Source organism: Schistocerca gregaria, chromosome 11, assembly GCF_023897955.1.
Source record: "Schistocerca gregaria isolate iqSchGreg1 chromosome 11, iqSchGreg1.2, whole genome shotgun sequence".
NCBI lineage: Eukaryota > Metazoa > Arthropoda > Insecta > Orthoptera > Acrididae > Schistocerca > Schistocerca gregaria.
Window position 1 is genome coordinate 78,385,510 of NC_064930.1, and position 20,580 is coordinate 78,406,089.

Genomic DNA, 20,580 nt, shown 5'->3' on the forward strand with positions numbered 1-20,580 from the left:
CACATCAGTCTAAACCATACTTGAAAATCGTTACAAGGACCGCAACCTGGCATGTGCAAGGTCTTTCATACACAGGAACATTTGCTATCATGGAGAGGTAAATGAATCCTCATGATAGAGACATACTCTGACTCCCTGAGACACTCTGGAAAGCATGTGGCCATTCATGACTCAAGCTACGAATAGAATATATTTTCTGGACGTGAATAGAAATAAATAGTGTCACTATAGTGATTTCTAAGATCCTCAGTAATGCTATCATGAATTAAGAGCCCATTTGAGAGAGAACAATTCCAATTAAAATGAAACCTGCTTCTTGCAATATCAACATCATTAAAGGTTTTGTTCCCACTGCAGCTTCCTCCAACACAGAAATTGATCAGTTTTATAAGCTGCTAGGAATTACTGTCAGAAAGATGCCTAAAAAAGAAATATTATTCACCCAGGATGAGTTTAATGTGAAGATAGGTGATACTATAGGTGCTGGACACATGAGACACATAGTTGGACTTTACAGCTTGGGCATGAGGAATGGATGTGGGGAATGGTTACTGGAATTTTGTGTGAATAACAGCTTACCAATTTGTAATACCCTATTCCAACATCTTCCATGATGCCACTACACATGTATTTCTCCTGGGAATAGGGACAGAAATCACAATGACTTTATTTTGGTAGGGCAACACAGACATATTTTGGTCCTATCCTGGTGCAGAGTATGGCATTGATGATATTACGCTGTCCACGAAAATGTGGACGAAACTGAAACTGATCACTTAGGCAAGAAATAAGACATGTTACAGACCTCAAAGAATCTGGAGAAAGAATACACTTCCTGGATTTTGAACACTACTCTACTGCTGATCAAACAGAGGAGCACAATGAAGAAACACAGTATGCAAACTGCTCCAGATGAAAAATACTAATCACTTGATGGCAAAATATAGTGAAGCTGCCAAACTGCAAGACACATTACATCATCAGTATTTGTAATGAAATAGAGCATCATCAAAAGCTATATGAAACGCATGAACTCTTCACGATGAGAAATACCTTTACTCAAGAGTTCAAAAGTCATACTTGAGATACAGAAGATGAAATGGTAACATCGTCAGTGACAGGAAATCGGCAATAGTCAGGCAGAAACAATACTGTGAAACACTGTACTGTGAAGGAAATACCATCAAGGAAGAGAAAATCTGTATTAAATCAGTATTCTATTCAGTGAAATTGAAAAAAGCTATAAAGGACGTGAAAAACAACAAACCTAGGAGCAGACAGTATTTCTAAAGAAAAGCAGACTGTGATGAGAGAGATAGGCAACTGTGTTTTACATTTAATAAGTAACATGCTGTGGAAAGCTGGAGACTGGCCTAAAGACTGTGATTACTGTGTGCGAATGTGGGCAGAGTTGGTGATACTTCTCTCTCAGCTCCACACTGTGATGGCTTCAGTTACACAATAGATGGGCACCACTGTCGTGGGCCGGCTGTTGGTATCCAACTCACATCTGTGTCCTATGATGGGTCCTCACCAGTGACCAGCTCAGTTACTGCTTGCACCGAGGTTGACCCCTCACCTGTGGTCAAGTGGAAGGTCACCCCAGGGCATAGCAGCTGTCAAAAGACTGCCCAGGGGGCTACACATAAGGCCTACCTGGTTAGTCGGGCAAACAGATTCCATGTGCTGTCTGGCTGACACTGTAGCTGAGCCAGATGCTGACGCCTGACTTTTCAGAGCAAATGCCTCAGCCTGCAAGATCTGGGCAATCACGATGGTGGGATTATTGATAGTTGGGAGCTCCAACATTAGGCTCATTATAGGGCGGGCTCCTTAGGGACATGGCTGCTGAGAATGGGAAGAAAGCCAATGTGCACTCCGTGTGTATACCAGGTGGAGTCATTCCAGATGTGGAACAGGTCCATCCGAATGCCTTGAAGAGCACAGGGTGCAGCCAACTGCAGGTGCTAGCTCATGTCGATACCAATGATATGTGTCACTTTGGATCAGAAGTGATTCTGGTTTCAAGCGACTAACAGAAGTGATAAAGGCTGCCAGTCTTGTTTGTGAGGTGAAAGCACAGCTGACCATTTGCAGCATAGTCAACAGGACCAATTGTGGACCTCTGGTACAGAGCGGAGTGGAACGTCTGAATCAGAGGTTCAGATGGTTCTGTGACCATGTAGGCTACAGATTCCTTGACTTGCGCCATAAGGTGGTTGAGTTTTGGGTTCCACTGAATAGGTCAGGAGATTACTACATGCAGGAGGTGGCTAAATGGGTAGCAGGGGCTGTGGGGTGTGGACTGGGAGGTTTTTAGATTAGAGGGTCTCACAAAAACGTTAAAAGGGCTTCACTCACACAAGCTGCAGGCCAAACACAAGAAAAACGTAGATACATCAGTATAACTGTTGTAAAATGTTGTAACTGTGTTGGGAAAGTATCAGATCTACAAGCACTAATAGAAAGCACTGATGCTCAAATCCTTATAGGCACTGAAACCTGGCTAAAGTCAGCGATAAGCTAAGTCGAAATTTTTGTGAAGGACCGAATGGTGTTCCAAAAGGATAGTCTACACACGGTTGGCAGTGGCATGTTTGTTGCTGTTAGAAGTAGTTTATCTTGTCATGCAATTGAAGTAGATAGTTCCTGTGAGTGAGTATGGGCAAAAGTCATTGTTGGCAACCGGTATACAGTAATAATTGGATCCTTTCACTGACCTCCCAATTCAGATGATACAACTGCTGAAAGGTTTAAAGAAAAATTGAGTTTGATTTAAAATACATACCAACCTTACATAATCATAGTTGGTGGTGACTTTAATTTACTCTCGATATGTTGGTAAAAATACACGTATAATTCTAGAGGTATGCATGAAACATCATCTGAAATTGTGCCAAACTCATTCTCTGAAAACTATTTCAGAGCAGTTAGTTCATGAGCCCACACGAATAGTAAACAGTTGTGAAAACACACTTAACCTCGTAGTAACAAATAATCCCGAGTTAATAATGAGAATCGAAACGGATACAGGGATTAGTGAACACAGGGTTGTTGTAGCAAGATTGAATATTGTAACCCCCAGTCCCCCAAAAATGAATGGAAGGTATACCTATTCAAAAAAGCAGATAAAAATTCTACTTGATGCCTTCCTGAGATACAATCTCCACTCCTTCCAAATTAATATAAGTATAGACCATACAGGGCATGAATTCAAAGAAATAGTATCTGGAGAAATTGAGAGATTTGAACTAAATAAACAAACAACAGAGCCGACCCTTCTTGGTACACAAAGTGGGTCAGAATATGGTTGCAGAAACAACAACAAAACATGCCAACTTTAAACAGATGCAAAATCCCAAAGACCAGCGATCTTTTACAGAAGCTTGAAATTTAGCACAGCCCTCTCAATGTGAGATACTTATAATAGTTTCCACAACGAAACTTTGTCTTGATACCTGGCAGAAAATCCAAAGAGATTCTAGTCGTATGTGAAGTATGCTAGTGGCAAGACACAATCAATGCCTTCTCTCCATGATAGCTATAGAGTGCAAAGACACTGCTGCCAAAGCAAAGTTACTAAACACAACCTTCCCAAATGCCTTCACAAAAGAAGATGTAAATATTCCTGAATTCAAATTAAGAACAGCTGCCTACATGAGTAACATAGAAGTGGATATTCTCAGAGTAGTGAAGAAACTTAAAACACTTAATAAAAGCAAGTCTTCTGGTCCAGATGTATACCAATTAGGTTCCTTTTAGAGTATGCTGATGCAGTAGTTTCATACTTAACAATCATATACAACCATTTGCTCTATGACAGATCCGGACTGGAAAGTTCCACAGGTCACACGAATATTCAAGAAAGTAAGTAGGAGTAATCCACTAAATTACAGGCCCATATCATTAACATCGCTATGCAGCAGGATTTTGGAACATTTATTTTGTTCTAACATTTTGAACTGCATCAAAGAAAATGGTCTATTGGCACACAGTCAACACATATTTAGAAAACATCGTTCTTGTGAAACATGACCAGCTCTTTACTCACATGAGGTGTTGAGTGCTATTGACAAGGGATTTCAAATTGAATCTGTATCTCTCGATTTTCTAAAGGTTTCTGACACTGTAGCACACAAGCATCTTGTAGTGAAATTGCGTGCTTATTGAATGTCGCCTTAGTTATGCGACTGGATTCATGATTTCCCGTCAGAGAGGTCACAGTTCATAATAATTAACAGAAAGTCCTTGAGTACGACAGAAGTGATTTCTGGCATTCCCCAAGGTAGTGTTATAGGCCCTTTGATGTTTCTTATCTATGGAAATGATGAGGGAGACAATCTGAGCAGCTTTCTTACGTTGTTTGCAGATGATGCTCTCGTTTACCGACTAGTAACATCTTCAGAAGACCAAAACAAATTGCAAAAAAATTTAGAAAAGATATCTTATGGTGTGAAATTGGGAACTGACACTAAATAACAAAAACTGTGAGGTGATCCACATGAGTCCTAAAAGGACTCCGTTAAACTTCAGTTACACGATAAATCAGTCAAATCTAAAAGCCATAAATTCAACAAAATACCTAGGAATTATTATAAAAACAACTTAAATTGGAACAAACACACAGAAAAATGTGAGGACAGCTAACCAAAGACTGCGTTTTATTGGTAGGACACTTAGAAAATGTAACAGATCTACTAAGAAGACTGCCTACACTACTATCCTTGTCCATCCTCTTTTAGAATACTGTTCTGTGGTTTGATATCCTCACCAGACAGGACTGACTGATTACATTGATAAAGTTCAAAGTAGGGCAGCACGTTTTGTATTACCATGAAATGGAGAGTGTGTGTCACTGAAATTATACAAGATGTGAGATGGTCATCATTAAAAGGCGTTTTTTGTTGTGGAGCAATCTTCTTACAGAATTCCAATCACCAACTTTCTCCTCCAAATGCAAAAATATTTTGTTGATGCCATAAGGAAATGACCACCATGAAAAAATAACAAAAATCAGAGCTCGTACAGAAAGATTTAGGAGTTTGTTCTTTCTGCGTGCTATATGAGATTGGAAGAATAGAGAATTCTGAAGGTGGTTCGAGGAACCCTCTGCCAGACACCTAAATGTGATTTGCAGAGCATCCATGTAGATCTAGAGGTAGATGTACGTTGGACCATATCTATTCTAATCTCTCTCCTCAGAAAACAATCATCCAGGGACTGCTCCAATTATATGACTATAGCATCACATACTAGTGAAGTCCTCTTGAACATAATAAACCACACAAACAAAGAAATTCCTGCAAGCTAGATTGCTGCAGAATAAGCAGATTTTGTGGCACATAAAGGTACTTGGGAGGTCTAATGGAATTTGAAGCACATAATTCAAGAAGTCACAAATTCAGTGCCCCTGCATTAATTTGTTTCTTAAATTATAAAGTGACCTTTGATTATCATTTCAGACAAGTTGTGGCATATGCTTAATGATATTACTGTCCCATAACACCTAGTAGTATCACTAAAAGGTCTTTATGACAGTCATACTCCAATCAAAAATGTGGACAGTTTTTCAGTGTGACAAATGGAGTTGGACAAAGCTGCATACTGTCCCCACAACTATATAACATCCATGCACAACATGGCATTGAGGGGAGTCCTGGATGGCTGGGATGATGGAATTGCTGCAATTGGTGGCAGAAAAAATCTATATTTTTCAGGTGATACTATCCTCACTGCAGGACATGAGGATGAACTTGAGGATCTGTCTAGAGATAAACATGGACAAAGCTGGAAGTTGTTAGTCATTAAGGCTTAAATCAGATTCAGCTTATAGGGTGCTTAAGGGTTCTAGAGGTAGTAAGTAAATGATAGTGTGTATGTAGATCATTGATCACTGACACAGGAAACTGTGATAAAGAAATAAAATGAAGAATTGTCCTTGACAATGCCACAATGGTCACACTCACTAAAATATCGCAGACTCTGAATGTGGCTCTCCAGCAGGGATACAACTTCCTCAAATCCTGCCCTGAAATGAGATCCATCCTTCACGAAATCCTCTCCACTCCACCAAGAGTGTCTTTCCACTGTCCACCTAACCTATGTAACCTCTTAGTTCATCCCTATGAAATCAGAAAACCACCTTCCCTACCCTCTGCCTCCTACCCTTGTGACCGTCCCCAGAGTAAAACCTGTTCCATGCACCCTCCCACCACCACCTACTCCAGTCCTGTAACCCGTAAGGTGTACACGATCAAAGACAGAGCCACGTGTGAAAGCACACACGTGATTTACCAACTGACCTGCCTACACTGTGAAGCTTTCTATGTTGGAATGACCAGCAACAAACTGTCCATTTGCATGAATGGCCACAGGCAGACAGTGTTTGTTGGTAATGAGGATCACCCTGTGGCTAAACATGCCTTGGTGCACGGCCAGCACATCTTGGCACAGTGTTACACCGTCCGGGTTATCCGGATACTTCCCACTAACACCAACCTGTCAGAACTCCGGAGATGGGAACTTGCCCTTCAGTATATCCTCTCTTCTCATTATCCGCCAGGCCTCAACCTCCACTAATTTCAAGTTGCCGCCACTCATACCTCACCTGTCTTTCAACAACATCTTTGCCTGTGTACTTCCGCCTCGACTTACATCTCTGCCCAAACTCTTTGCCTTTACAAATGTCTGCTTGTGTCTGTGTATGTGCGGATGGATATGTGTGTGTGCACGAGAGTGTTTACCTGTCCTTTTTTCCCCTTAAGGTAAGTCTTTCCGCTCCCAGGATTGGAATGAATCCTTACCCTCTCCCTTAAAACCCCACATCTTTTCGTCTTTCCCTCTCCTTTCCTCTTTCCTGAAGAAGCAACCGTTGGTTGCGAAAGCTGGAATTTTGTGTGTATGTTAGTGTTTGTTTGTGTATCTATCAACCTGCCAGCGCTTTTGTTTGGTAAGTCAAATCAACTTTGTTTTTAGATATATTTTTATTTATTTACATATGTATACGTCGAAATTTCAAGAAAGAAGGAGAATAGGGTTGAGAACTTATGAGAACTAACGAAGAGACTAGTGACTTAACAATTTATAATCTCCTGATTATGTCAACAGCCGGCAAGAAGAAAAGTAATCTGAATAAGCATTGCTGGCAGCAAGCGAATCACTTTGTATGAGACATGCGGATGGCAAAGTGTTGATAATATGCTGGAAAACATCAGAAGCTCTACCAGGCTATCCATCAATAATGACATTATATATGGGAAAGCTGCAATGCCTGCCAGTGATTTATATTAATAACATGATTGAAAACATCAGATGCTCTATTAGGGCTACCCATCAACAATGCTGTAATATACAGAAAATCTTCAGTGCCATGCAACTGTCAAAAAATATAGGAAGACCTACAGAGGGTTGAAGAATGGTGCAGGGACTGGCACTTGACCATAAATGTAAATAAAAGTAACAGAGCACCATCACTACTTGATTACACTGTTAATACATTGGAGTAACAATCCAGAAAAATCTTCAGTTGAATTACCACAAAAAATAAATACAAAAATCAGATGCCAGGCTGAGATTCACTGGAAGAACCGTAAGGAATGTAATTCATCAAGAGAGAAGTGATTTACCAACTAATTACCTGACTGATTCCTGATTAGTGCTCATTAATCTGGAGCTGTTACCCAGTTTTATTAACATAAGAAATACAGAAGATCCAAAGAACAGTGGTGCATTCACTTCATGATGGGATCATTTAGGGAGAGCTCTACGTAAATGCTCATTTTCAAGTGGCGGATGCTACAAGAGAAGTAATGTGCACTACAGAGAGGTTTCCTGTTGAAAGTCCAAGAGTGTACATTCCACAAAGACAGAAAATGTATCAGTTCCTCCCACACACATCTCGTGAAATGGACATAAAGGTAAAATGTTGTTAGAGCACATGAAGAGTATCTGTTTGCAATACACAGAAGTTCAAAGTTACCATACTTCTAAACATATAATCTCATATAAGGCAAAATCTAGATAATAAATAACTGCAGTAACTTGCTCAAATTTTAACAGTATATTCTCTATGCATTTAACTGGAATAGTCATCTACCCATTTTCAAAAATCTTTATCTGTTATCAAGAAATACCCCAAAAACTCAGTAACAGATTCCAAGACAGGTATGCACATAAAATGGCTGTAATTTTTACAGTATAAGCCATATTCCTAAGATCTTCATCTCAAACAGCCTTCAAACTTAGCTTCACATCTTTATCCATTTCAGAGATACATAAGTTTTTAGTTATGCTACTTGTACACACAAAACACAAATTTAAACTTTAGTGTGAAGTATAAAATTATTTTTGTATTATTTCAATTTCACATAAGTAAACTGTCTAAATTTTACTGACCAATACATTTCATTTCACATGTGTTACATTCCCTGTTGCAGCAGGAAAAAAAGGAACCAGTGGAATATTGCTCCCATCAGAGTATAAAAATGAAAATATGTTCCTGTTTCTTAAAAGACTGCACCTTCCTCAGTATTTTAAAAATGTTGGTGTGTGAACATATTCATACTTTTTTATGCTGAGAGAGAAAAAGACAGTGGCAAATAGATGGAAAAGTAGTAAATACTGGAAGGCAGAAGATATTGGTTGTTACAGAAAGAGTGACAGAAACAATGGCAGTGTAAGACAAAGACAGTGACACAGGGTAGTGGAACAAGCTGACAGTGAGAGAAAAGTGCTAGGAAAAGAGTGAAGGATATGGTGCCAGGGGAAGGAATAGATAAAGAGAAGGTGGAAGAAGTGGGTGAGAGCCTGTGGTAATGAGAGAGAGAGAGAGAGAGAGAGAGAGAGAGAGAGAGAATGACAATGAGAAAGAAAAAGAGAGTGACAGTTCAAATGGCTCTGAGCACTATGGGACTCAACATCTGAGGTCATCAGTCCCCTACAACTTAGAACTACTTAAACCTAACTAACCTAAGGACATCACACACATCCATGCCTGAGGCAGGATTCGAACCTGCGACCGTAGCGGTCGCACGGTTCCAGACTGTACACTTGGCCACTCTGGCTGGTGAGAGCGACAGTAAGAAGAGACAGAGAGACAGCAGCAGTGAGGAAGGACTGAGATATTAGCAGTAACAGAGAGCACGAGAGAGATAGTGTCAGTGAGAACAGGTTGTTGTTGTTGTTGTTGTTGTTGTTGTTGTACAGTACAGAAAAGAGGGGACTGTGGCTGTTACACAGGAGGCAATGACAGGGAGACACAAATAGATAATGAGGAGGAGGAGATTAGTGTTTAGCGTCCCGTCGACAACAAGATCAGTAGACACGGAGCGCAAGCTCGGATTAGGGAAGGACGGGGAAGGAAATTGGCCATGCCCTTTCAAAGGAACCATCCCAGCATTTTCCTGAAAGGATTTAGGGAAATCACGGAAAACCTAAATCAGTATGGCCGGAGACGGGACTGAACCATCATCCTCCCGAATGCGAGTTCAGTGTGTTAACACAAATAGATAATGACAATGTTATGTAAATTGAAGTTGGAGTGGAAGGGGGGGAGGGGGGGGGGAGACAGGAAAGGAATGGGAAGGAATTACTACTGCCAACTGCATTTGGACATTGCAGAATCTGTGGCACTGTGCAAAAATGTGTGCCAGACTGAGATTCAAACCCAGGATTTCCTTCTTACTAGGTACAAAGTGTTTATCACGATTGTGTAGACTACATCAGCATGCCTCTCACCAGGCCTCCATTCACACCTAGCACTGCCTACCAACAGTTCTCACCCATGTCCTCCACGCCCACTACTTTTGAGATTCCCACAGGTGGTCGAACATTGTTGTTCATCCATGTTGCAAGTGGTGGATTCACTGCCCATCAAGATGAAAAGAATCAATTATATGAACGTGTGGTATCTGTTCTTTCTGGCATGTCTCCTGTGGTAATCTCAAAAAAGCAGGCGTAGAAGACACAAACGGGAACTGCAGATAGGTAGCAATGTGGGTCAGCTGAGAAGTGTGCCAAGATAGTCTGTGCAATTGTGATAAACACTTGTCTGGATAGCACAGTGGTTAACGTAACTGCCCAGTAAGCAGGAGATTCCGGGTTCTGTTCTTTTGGACATGACCAAAAGGACACCAAACTATCATCTAATGACAGTGAGTTGGGCACAATGAGTGAGTGAGAAAGGATGGGTATGTGCAACTTATCACAACGGACTAGTGAGTCAGAGTGAGCTACAGTGAGGGAAGCTAGAGGGAGTTAGAGGTGAGTTGTATATTAAAAAGAGTGCGAATATTTTTGCGTGTCAAAGTTTTTGTGCCAATTTTTTAACATTGTGAGAAAGGTAGAATGAGGAAGCTGGTATTCTACTCTTCGTTCAGAGTCCTTTAAATGAACAGGAACATACTCGTACTTTTTGTGCTCCAATTGCAGCAATTTTTTTTTTTTTTTTTTTTTTTTTTTTTGCTGGTACATGTCTACAGCATAATAAAATCGATCCAAGTGTAATTCCACCAGCTCGTGAGAGCACATTGGAAGCAGCGAAGCAGCACCAGCCTACAGAGAAATAGAGCTACCATAACAATCATAACTGCAGAGCAGCAGCCATGAGGATTTGGCTGCCCCATCCTCCCCTCCCCAGAGAGCCTTATCTGATCACCATCCTCTCACTACAAGCATTCATGCTTGAGCATGCTATGCTTGAACACAGGGTGCTCAAAGGAGTATGAAGGAGGAATATTCTCCATTCTGTGAACCTCTCGATGTTTACGTAGCAGTATTGTGGTACTAACATTTGCCTTTATTTGCCACAGATCAAGAGCTGCCAAGTGCAAGTTATTCCAACACAGATGTTTCTGTACATGTGGATAAATCTCCTATTAATGATGATGAAAATGGTAGTCGAACCATGCAATTGAAGGTGGTGGTACATGATGGTACCCAATAATGTAATAAATCTTTCACTATACATCCCTAAATAATTTTGATAGTCACCTGGGTAATTGTCCAGCACCTCTTAATCAACAGAGAACGACTGTGACTATACCTGTCCTTCTCTGGAGCTGAGCTGAAGGCTCAAATCAGATCATTCATTGATTTTGTGATGATCTCAACTACCTATATTATGTACTGTGTTATTCAGTGAAAAACAATAGCGTACTCCTGTAAAGGCCATGAGTGAACTATAATCAGGAAACATGAGATAAGTAGCAAATTACACATGGAATGCACTCATATCTTTTAGGTTTTGAAAGCCCTTTTACAAAGCAAATAAGCAGTTGATTGGCAGACATCACAGACCCAAGGTTGTGTCAGCTGCTTTTCTCATTGAGGGGAAATCCATGTCCTGAAATGTTGGAAATAGTAAATGTAAAACTAAAGCTAGAGCTCTTATCCACCTGGAGATTATTTGGAACACTGCAATACTCTACTGGATGTGGTAAGCTGTTGCCTGCATCCCAGGTATGAGCTGACTGACTTAGCCAGTTGTAAGGGGACCTACAGCACCAGAACTTAATTGTTAGTTTATGGAATCATGGTTTGTGAAATGTGATTCGAAAAAGGCAAAGGTTACTTCAGACTGTAAGAAGAGTTGCAGGAAATACATACAGAACTAAAGACCTATCTAGCTGTTGTCAAAACCTTGTAGAATGATATTGTGTAGTTATTTGATGGCTCTTTCTGAAACCAAACAGTTCCTCTGCAAGAATAAAAATATATACCACAACCACAGACTCAATGAAACTTTGCCTGCTCTGTTCACTCTAGCGCTGACTTAATGCAGTCAACCATTACGATGTAGTTATACTGGTGTGTGTGGTATCGAAGAGGCAGGGGGCATACTGTGTAGTTCTGAAAATGGACTTGTTTGAAAGTTACTAAAGTTCTCAGTCTTCTCTATGTGTCTTTCAATGATTCAGTGCTTTTACTAGTCAGTGAGTTGTTACCTTGCTCCTTAAATAAATATAAACAATACTATATACTACAACTGAATGGTCGAAGTGGATGGGGACAAAGGGGCCACCATTATTATAGGTAAGCAAAACAAATGCTCTCTTTCCTAATGAATAAGTGACAAAAAGCCAGTGTCTATGGAAAGATATTATGAAAATTAAAGTTGACATAGTCGCATAGTTGAGTGTTCCCAACAATTATTCAGAGCACAATGGCAATAAAAATATATTGACAAATGTAAGGTGCTTAATGGCAATAGGCTTTGAGAGGTTTGTTCCCATTGAGATCATGCTGTTTCATTTCTTACACACATTACAACTCTATTCTGTTTCCTTCTGCCCTTATTCCACACAAGTGTACATCTACACCACTGTTGAATAAAAACAGATTTCCAGACCCAAAATGTGTTTCATACACTAATTTCAGTTCATTACAAACACTTCACTAAGGATCTAACAAATTTAATAGTTAGAAATTAATCAATGTAACAACAACTGCTTCAAGTAAAACATTACCTGGGGCCCAATGATGAGTTGAACAAAGATTTTTGGTTTTTATGGAGAGTCCCCTTACACATTGGATACACAAAGGTCTGACACATTAAAGGAGGCATGCTTGGATGGCCTAAATCATTAAGGCAACTGGTGATGACAGCAGAAAATCCTGTCTCAAGTTCTGGACACAGCACCAATTTTCACACACTGCTTTGTATGAATATCAACATGGTATCTCAGTATTCTTACTTGTGTTTTTATAAAGATATATATGGAATTTTATGAATAAAAATCTATATGCTAAAACTATTTCACCAGCTCAAAGACAACACTTAAATCCATACAGTGTATTTTGCCCCCTATTGCTCATTTTCCACTAAGAGCTCACTTTGTTATTGTGAGTGTCTTGTTTATATTTTTTTGCACCAAAAGTCTAGGTGCTAATGTGAGGAGACACACACATTGAAACTTCCTGGCAGATTAAAACTGTGTGCTGGACTGAGACTCAAACTCGGGACCTCTTTGCCTTTCATGGGCAAGTGTGAGGACGGGGCGTGATTCGAGCTTGGGTAGCCCAGATGGTAGAGTACTTGTCTGCGAAAGGCAAAGGTCCCGAGTTCGAGTCTTGGTCCTGCACACAGTTTTAATCTGCCAGGAAGATTCATATTAGCACACACTCCACTGCAGAGTGAACATCTCATTCTAGACGCACACATTGGTTATCCATCCAATCACATTCACCACGACTCAGTCACACTGTAACAGAGCTCAGTTTCACAGTCACATAAATTCTAGAATTACCTCTTGATTCGCCGTCTCCTCCCAATCTTCTTTTAAATTAACACTGGTTGGGTAGACTTGGGTCTGTGGTAACAGTAAAATAAATGTAATGAGTATATTCAAGCATTCATGACTTCCACATATTTGATAAAGCTGCCACTTATTTTAAGTCTAAATAAGGTACTTAAGAATTAATCACTAGTTCTGATCAGTGCACTTTCCTGAGATAGAAATTCTCAGTGACAAAGTCCCTAAGGTGTATTTCAATGAACAAACAAAAATTTACATGAATGATTAATGACAACATACATAAAAATTTATTAAGGTCTTGCAGTCTACCCTTCTACCTATGCCAGTATTTTCAAACATATTTTTCAGTTTCATGATCTTTACATGTAAATAATAGTATTGCAGTCAAATCGAAGAATACAACCAGAATTTTAAATACTGAAATCAACATCACTCATATGAAATGGAAAGGCACAGTCATAACCTTAACCCTTGAACAAGTGTGCTGTATTTCATAACACAAGTGGGTGCGCTGTGTGCTTTGTACACAGGTAAAGAATAGCTGTCTTTATGTAACCAAGGTAAACATGTATGAGCAAAATATGGTTTAATCTTAGTTCAATTAAACACAATGAAATATAGTTACATAATATGATCTAAAGCACTGTTTAATTGTACATTAAGGACACAAACTTTCATTATATCACTCTCTTGCCCCAGACAGGTGTCACCACACAGTAATGACCCTCTCAAATCATTAAACAGTGCAGCTGCATCGCAACCAATGGCTTATTCAATCATTAATATCTCTTAGACAAGTCTCACATTTACATATTGTGCACCTAGCTCATAATCTGAGTCATTTTCTTGCACAGATTGTAATTTTTTCTTGCCTAGCCCCCTGTTTATTTTATATTACTGTGGCTCACTTGAACGTATGACAACAATTTCTTACCATGTTAGCTGAAGCGATAACGAAAGAATAGGTATGGGCTCACAATTGTGAAACGGAAACTGAATGATGCAAAACAATTTCATTGTGGTTGACACTTCATACACCACCCGCTCAAGGGTAAATACCAAATTCAACATTTTACAAATTCCATAACTCTTACAAGGTAACTGGTTTTCTGTCAACCAGTCATATACCTTTGAAATATTTAAATGGTATGTATTAAGTAAGGAGAGAACCTTAATTAATTTCACTTTGTAGCAGTTACTTGTTCTTGCAGCCAGTACTTTGAGATGTCAATGTGTCTTATTTCTGGCAGCCCATTTGTGAGTTGCAGCTTGTCTGTCAACACATTTTTTTATTGTTGAACCACACAAAACCTAGTATATGAGAGGGACAGTGCTCCATATGACCCACTGACACATAAGTGGTGGTGGTAATGTTGGCTGTGGGGTGCTCAACAGCACACTCATCAGTACCCGACGGAATGTCAGCATGTCATTTTTGTGTGGAGGAGGGGATGGAGATGAAGGCTATCCCCACAGGCTGAGTAGTTTATAATATATTAAAGTCTGCCCCCCCCCCCTTCCCCAGTACTCTAGGGATGAGGCTCGACAGCTCATACTTGTGTCCGTATCAGTGAGGATGGAGGACAAATCTTGAGCCAAACTGAGGGCTGTCCTAATGTCAGTATACAAGACACACACAGCCAAATTATACTGAGCGGAAAGTTGGACATCATAAATGTCACAGAGTGGTGGATCCTCCTGCTGGAGCAGGAAACCAGGGCTATATCTTATGTGCAGTTTGGCGAGCAGCACTTTCTTCTATTGGCATGGTTGGCATGAAATCCACCATGCCTGTGTGGTCAATTTGAGTGACCGCAATTTGTTTTCTGCCATCTCCAGTAACTCAGTTTCCCACTGATGCATAATTCATCTGTCAGATAATGATATGATGGCATGCGTGAGAGATGAATCTTTGGCTGATTTGCTGGCTCTCATTTCCCTGTACCCTGATGCACCCAAGTACCTAGCAAAATGTCACCTCCTTGCCACAGTGTTGGAGCCACTGTAAGAAGTCATGATGAGCTGAATCAACTGCTCTATGGAATACATTTGATGGACCGCCAGTAGAGCACTGAGTGAGTCAGAGCAAATGAGAGCTCTTGGACGCAATACCTGCAAATCCACTCGGGTGCTGCCACAATGCCATCCACTCCACATCATAATTTGCAAGTTGTTCCAGAAGATGTACTTTGTAAACTGTATCAGTGAAAACAGCTGAACAACCAAGATCACTCATCTGCTGGGATCCATCTGTATACATAATGACAAAACTGTGGGCTGTACTTAAAATTGAAGCAAACAGAATTGTAAAAATGTAAGCTGAAGTACTAGTTTTCTTCTACTGTGTAAAGCTTAAAATCACTTTGGGCTCCTTAAGACACCAAAGTGGCAGTTTATTCCACCCTGGCTGTTTGAGGTCTGATACATCCACATATCTCAGACATTCAGTTGCATGACTTGGTAACATGGAGCTAATCCTTTAACAACCTCTCAAAGTTGGGGTGGATGCTGCATCATATGCTGATGACTGAGACAACGCTATTATTTTCGGGGCCTGTTGAGCCAAAGTAGGTACTGCCAAATCCTGGGTAGTGGTTGACCAGCATCTGCACACAGACTTTGAAGTGGTCAGATCCAACAGGCTCTAGATGACATTTGAATGTCCTCATGGTGGATGCATTAAACATCTTGAGGTAGGACATATGGGCTAGTCCTTAAGTCATGCTGTCATAATCTAACCATGATCTAACAAATGCTTTGTACAAATGCAGGAGGCAGACTTGTCAACTCCCCACATCTTTCCACTAATGCATTTTAAAATATCCAATGACCTGAAGACCTCCGAAATCCAGTCTTTCAGGTGTACCAGCTACATTAGAAACAAACAGTAGACCCAAAAACCATGCAGTATCCTTAAAATGTAAAATATTGTTTCCCACTGTGAGCTCTCCTTGGCTAAAGCGTGTTTAAAAGTGACATGTGTAGTCTTCTTTGGTAACCCATTTTCTTAGCCCAAGCTCTCAGGCTCCTACTGGTCTGCTGCAGTTGCCTTGCTGTCATTATAAGATCAGAGGAAGAGTACAAGATTGTGAAGTCATCCATGAACAAAAAACTCCTGACTGAAGGAGATGCCACTGACAGGGATTGCAAGTAATGTGACACTGAGTACACTGCCTTGGGGGCTTCATTTCCTGAACATGGCAATAAGACAACAAATCTCCAATTCTATATTGAAAGCACCTGTCCTTGAAAATGGATTGGGTAAGATGTGGCAGACATCCATGCAGTTCCCACTCACAAAGTTGGCAAAGGATGTTGTACCTTCAAGTGGCGATGTATGCTTTGAGGTCAAAATACACACCAGCCAAGTAGTTTCAGCATAGGAAGAATTGCATCGCCATCTCCAGTAGACTTAAGTTCTCAAAGGCAGAACAGTAGCACCAGAAACTGTTCTAGGACCAGCACACAGGACCTCTGGATTCCTGTAATCTGATGAGATGGTGGTTAATCATGCATTCAAGAGTTTCACCCATACAACTGGTAAAGATCACACATCGATACGTGTAACAGTTGGTATGATCCTTGCCTGGTTTCCATAAAGGAAATGATATTGACTCCTAATTTGGGGGAACTGTTTGTCAAAACAGATTAGATTGAAATGAGATAAGAGTTTGCGTTTGTGTTTGTCTTCGGGGCACAGAGGACAGAGCATGGATTAATGAATCTGATCTAGTCCTGGAGCAGTGCCTCTGGCCACAGATGGAGTTGATTCCAATTCCCACATGGGGAATGAAAGCTTGTACACCTCTCCATTACATGACAAGTGGAGCCTCCTCACCACCACAGTCTTACGAAGCACTTGAAATATAGAAGTTTGTCGGGATGACACAGCGACTGTAAAAAAGTTCAGCTAAGCTCTGAGCCATCTCTTTTGGTGCATCCATCAAGACCCCATTTTTCAAAAAGGCTCCAACTGCCCTTGCCTGAAAAGTGTCTTATTGAGTCCTAAACTTGAGCAGTGGACATGGACAAATTAATGGAAGTTGCGAATTCCTCCCAGGAGTTCACCTTCCATTCTGTTATCACTCGTCTCCTTGTGCTTTTGCAAATCTGAAGGCAGATAGGTTTTTGGTGGTCAGTTGGTATCTGAATCTTCACAAAGCTGCGTACCTGGCTCTGACAGCCTTGTGACGTTTGTCATACTATTGAGGGACAGCTTGTTGTCTGATGTGGTTGCTACGCAGGGGACTGGAATCTGTAGCAGCTTGTTGGATCTCACAGATTATGTGGTCCACAACCTGCTGAACACAATCCTGTTGTTTTGAGATGACCTGCTGACCGAAGCATGGCCCACCTGCCGTCTGAATCATCCATCTTTGTGCTTCTCCTATCTACCACCAGCCAAGTCGGCAGTCAAATTAACACCGCAAAGTGGTCACTGAAATGCAGTTCTGTGCCCAGTTCACACTAAACTGAGACTGCAATAGCTGGGAAGCAAAAAATAAAGGTCAATGGCTGAATGTGACCCTGCAGATAAGGAAAAGTGTATCATCTGATCAGAGTTCAAAAGGCAGATATCCTCTAAATGGACAAGATGATCAATAATTCAACTCCTCTGGGTGGGGCTGTCCCTGGAAGAGATCTGTCAGTGTACCTGCATCAAACAGATCATGAGGTAAAAGCTACAAGGCAAACACTATGATTTTAATCAATGAGAGAGATTCCACCGAAACTGGTTTTATGCCTGTCATAAGAAGGACAGAGGAGGTGTGTCATCTGACATAAACGAAAACAGCCACAACACCCTTAGCCCTGTCTCCAGTATCATCACCCTTCGTGTACAGGTGGTAGTGCATTAATATAGGTGTATCAAAATGTTTTTTTTGTAAGCAAGTTTAGAATGATCTCCTGTGCCAAAGGCTGTAATTCAACATATATTTTAATTTAACACCAATGGTAGTAACCTTCTTCACTAAAAGAACTTCTTTTAACTTAGAACTTGTTTTTTCTTGTGACAAAACTTAGTTGCAAAATATAGCTTTATTTAAAAAAAACAGGTTTTTTAACAAAAGACTCCACAGATGGTCCACTTGTTCAATGCAAACACTTTACACAACATTATTTGAAAAAGGACTAAGAAGGCTGGCAGCTCCGAAGGGGTTCGAAATCGTTTGAATAGTTTAAAACACCAAAAACATTATTTACAAGCCAGAGTTCTTAATCAGTAAAAAGGTTCTTAAAGGTAGAATGCATGCATTAATTACAGTACTTCTCAAACTTACAGCCTTCCACAGTCATAGAACCACTTTTTTGTCCTGCTCAGGAAGCAACACATGAGGTGTAGCCTAGCTGGTTTGGAAAAATAGTTCCTTCTATAACATGCCAAACCTACTATTAGAACATGGCTTGTTTTACACCAACTGTGAAGGCAGCCAAGCTTTGCATGTGTAGTCAATAAGGTCAAAGTCATTAAAGCAAATTACAATGCTTTAAAGCACGTAAAACATTTTCTTTGCAACTTTAACCATTGATAGGAGGAGGCTTATTGAAATAATCTAGCACTCTGCAAAGCAGCAAAAATTACATCTTTAGAATTACACCAAAAATGGCATCGCATTATTTTAGCTCCTTGTGCAAACAGTCGAGCAGAGGTTAACAGTATGCAATCAAGTGCAGCAAGAAAAACCTTTACCAGCATTTTGGTTGAGCCACAATTACGACTACACATGCTGCTATTCAATACAACATTCTTCAAACAAAATAGCAGGCTTTACCAAAGTTGCACTTATAGAACCTGCCAAGTATTGGGATTTAAACAGATATTACTCCAGCATAAGTTCCCCAACTCAAGATCTATATAGTGCAAAGAACTTACACAACTTTCGTAAGTTAGACCCAGTAAATTATGCAATAGACACAGGTAGTACTTGTCAGTACAATGGCACCTATGGGGTGAAGAATACCCACACACAAATGCAACAGCACACTTGAGGTAACACAGCTCATCGCAGAAGTTGTAAAGGGCACCCAGCAGTTAACCATACAAGAATGATCCTGGATGGGAAAACAGCTTGCCAACCAGATTTAACACAGTTGCAGAGGGCAGTAGTAAAAGTCTTGTCATGATGATAGGAGGCAGACAGTTGTATTTAGGCCTCTGCATGGCTGCACTGTCCTCCAGATGTAGCATAAGCCCAGTTTCGCTATTAATGTGAAATCTCACATCACATCATTCATTCACAAGCATTACTATAGTAATTGGAGCAAGTTCTGCTTTTAGTGTGAAGTCTCACGTCATATTGTTCACTCACAAGCATTACTACAGTAATGGAGCAAAACAAACTCTGGGCTCATATGGCCCACCACCGACCACCGCACAACTAGTGCTGCTACAACAACTGACAAGGTCACTGCCATCTTGGAAACCAATGTAACTTCAACTGTGTCTTGCTGCTATGACAACTGCCTTCAAATCATTCTCACATGCCTAAATATGAAGATCACAGCCAATCTTACTGCTGCAAAGTGCAGGCACACAAAGAAATCCGATACACTAATCATTTCAGTGATAAGTGATGGCTCAACCTTCCCCTCTTAAAGCAAAAGTGGGGATGGGTGCCAGAATCTCCTTTGCCTAAGGCCCTACGGTCACTGTGTACCTGCTCCACCATCAACTGGTTCAGGTACATGTGATTTCTTCACCCTGTCTTGGAACCACAGAAAAACTTACCACATTTTGCAGGACCCTATGTGCTGGTTAAGAGGCTTTCACCAGTTGCTGAGCACAGCTGGTGAACCAGCACGTAAGGCCCTGCAAAATGTGGTAACAGTTTTTATGTGGTACCTTGACTGCCTTCACTTTGCGCCCCAAAAGTTTCTTAAGAACACTTCACTGTCTATCTTATTGGATGCTGCCTGGCTATGCTTCTTTTATCAGTCTCTCTCCTGATGATGTACCAGCTTGATGTTGTTCCTATCTGCCTCCCACTATCTCTGTCGCATCTACTTGCTCCAGCAACAAATCATTCAACCACCATAAACTGGCCAATCGAGAGTTCAATGAGAAGAACATTAATTTGGTGGGAGTGGTCTCATGAGTTTTGTGGTGGGTGGGGTTAAAGGCAAATGATAGCCAACTGAGGGGCAAATCCTATTGTTGCTGTGGCACTAAATCACAAGCGATGAGGGCGGACTTCAAGTTCTGGTTCATCCTTTCTGCGAAAGACGATTGCAGATAATCAGGTGTTGTAGCAGCCTGCATTAGCCTGCAATTAAAGCAGGACTGCCTATATTCTTTGGGCTTAAATGCAGGCACATTATTGCTCAC

The 20,580-nt window shown here is 40.7% G+C and overlaps 1 protein-coding gene across 6 annotated transcripts in view; it reads right to left on the minus strand.

Moving 5' to 3' along the window:
- LOC126295152 (zinc finger protein 93-like) overlaps positions 1-20,580 on the minus strand; it is a 65,338-nt gene that overhangs the window by 38,983 nt on the left and 5,775 nt on the right. For 5 of the 6 annotated variants that reach the window (XR_007552393.1, XM_049987443.1, XM_049987444.1 and 2 more), the window contains one exon: positions 13,245-13,307. Coding sequence is in view for 3 of the 6 variants with exons in the window: in XM_049987443.1 (XP_049843400.1) it covers positions 13,245-13,307 (63 nt within the window). In the remaining 3 variants the exon portion in view is untranslated. Of the gene's footprint in view, positions 1-13,244; positions 13,308-16,614; positions 16,743-20,580 lie in introns of all 6 variants that reach the window. The other variant, XM_049987445.1, reaches the window with a different exon arrangement.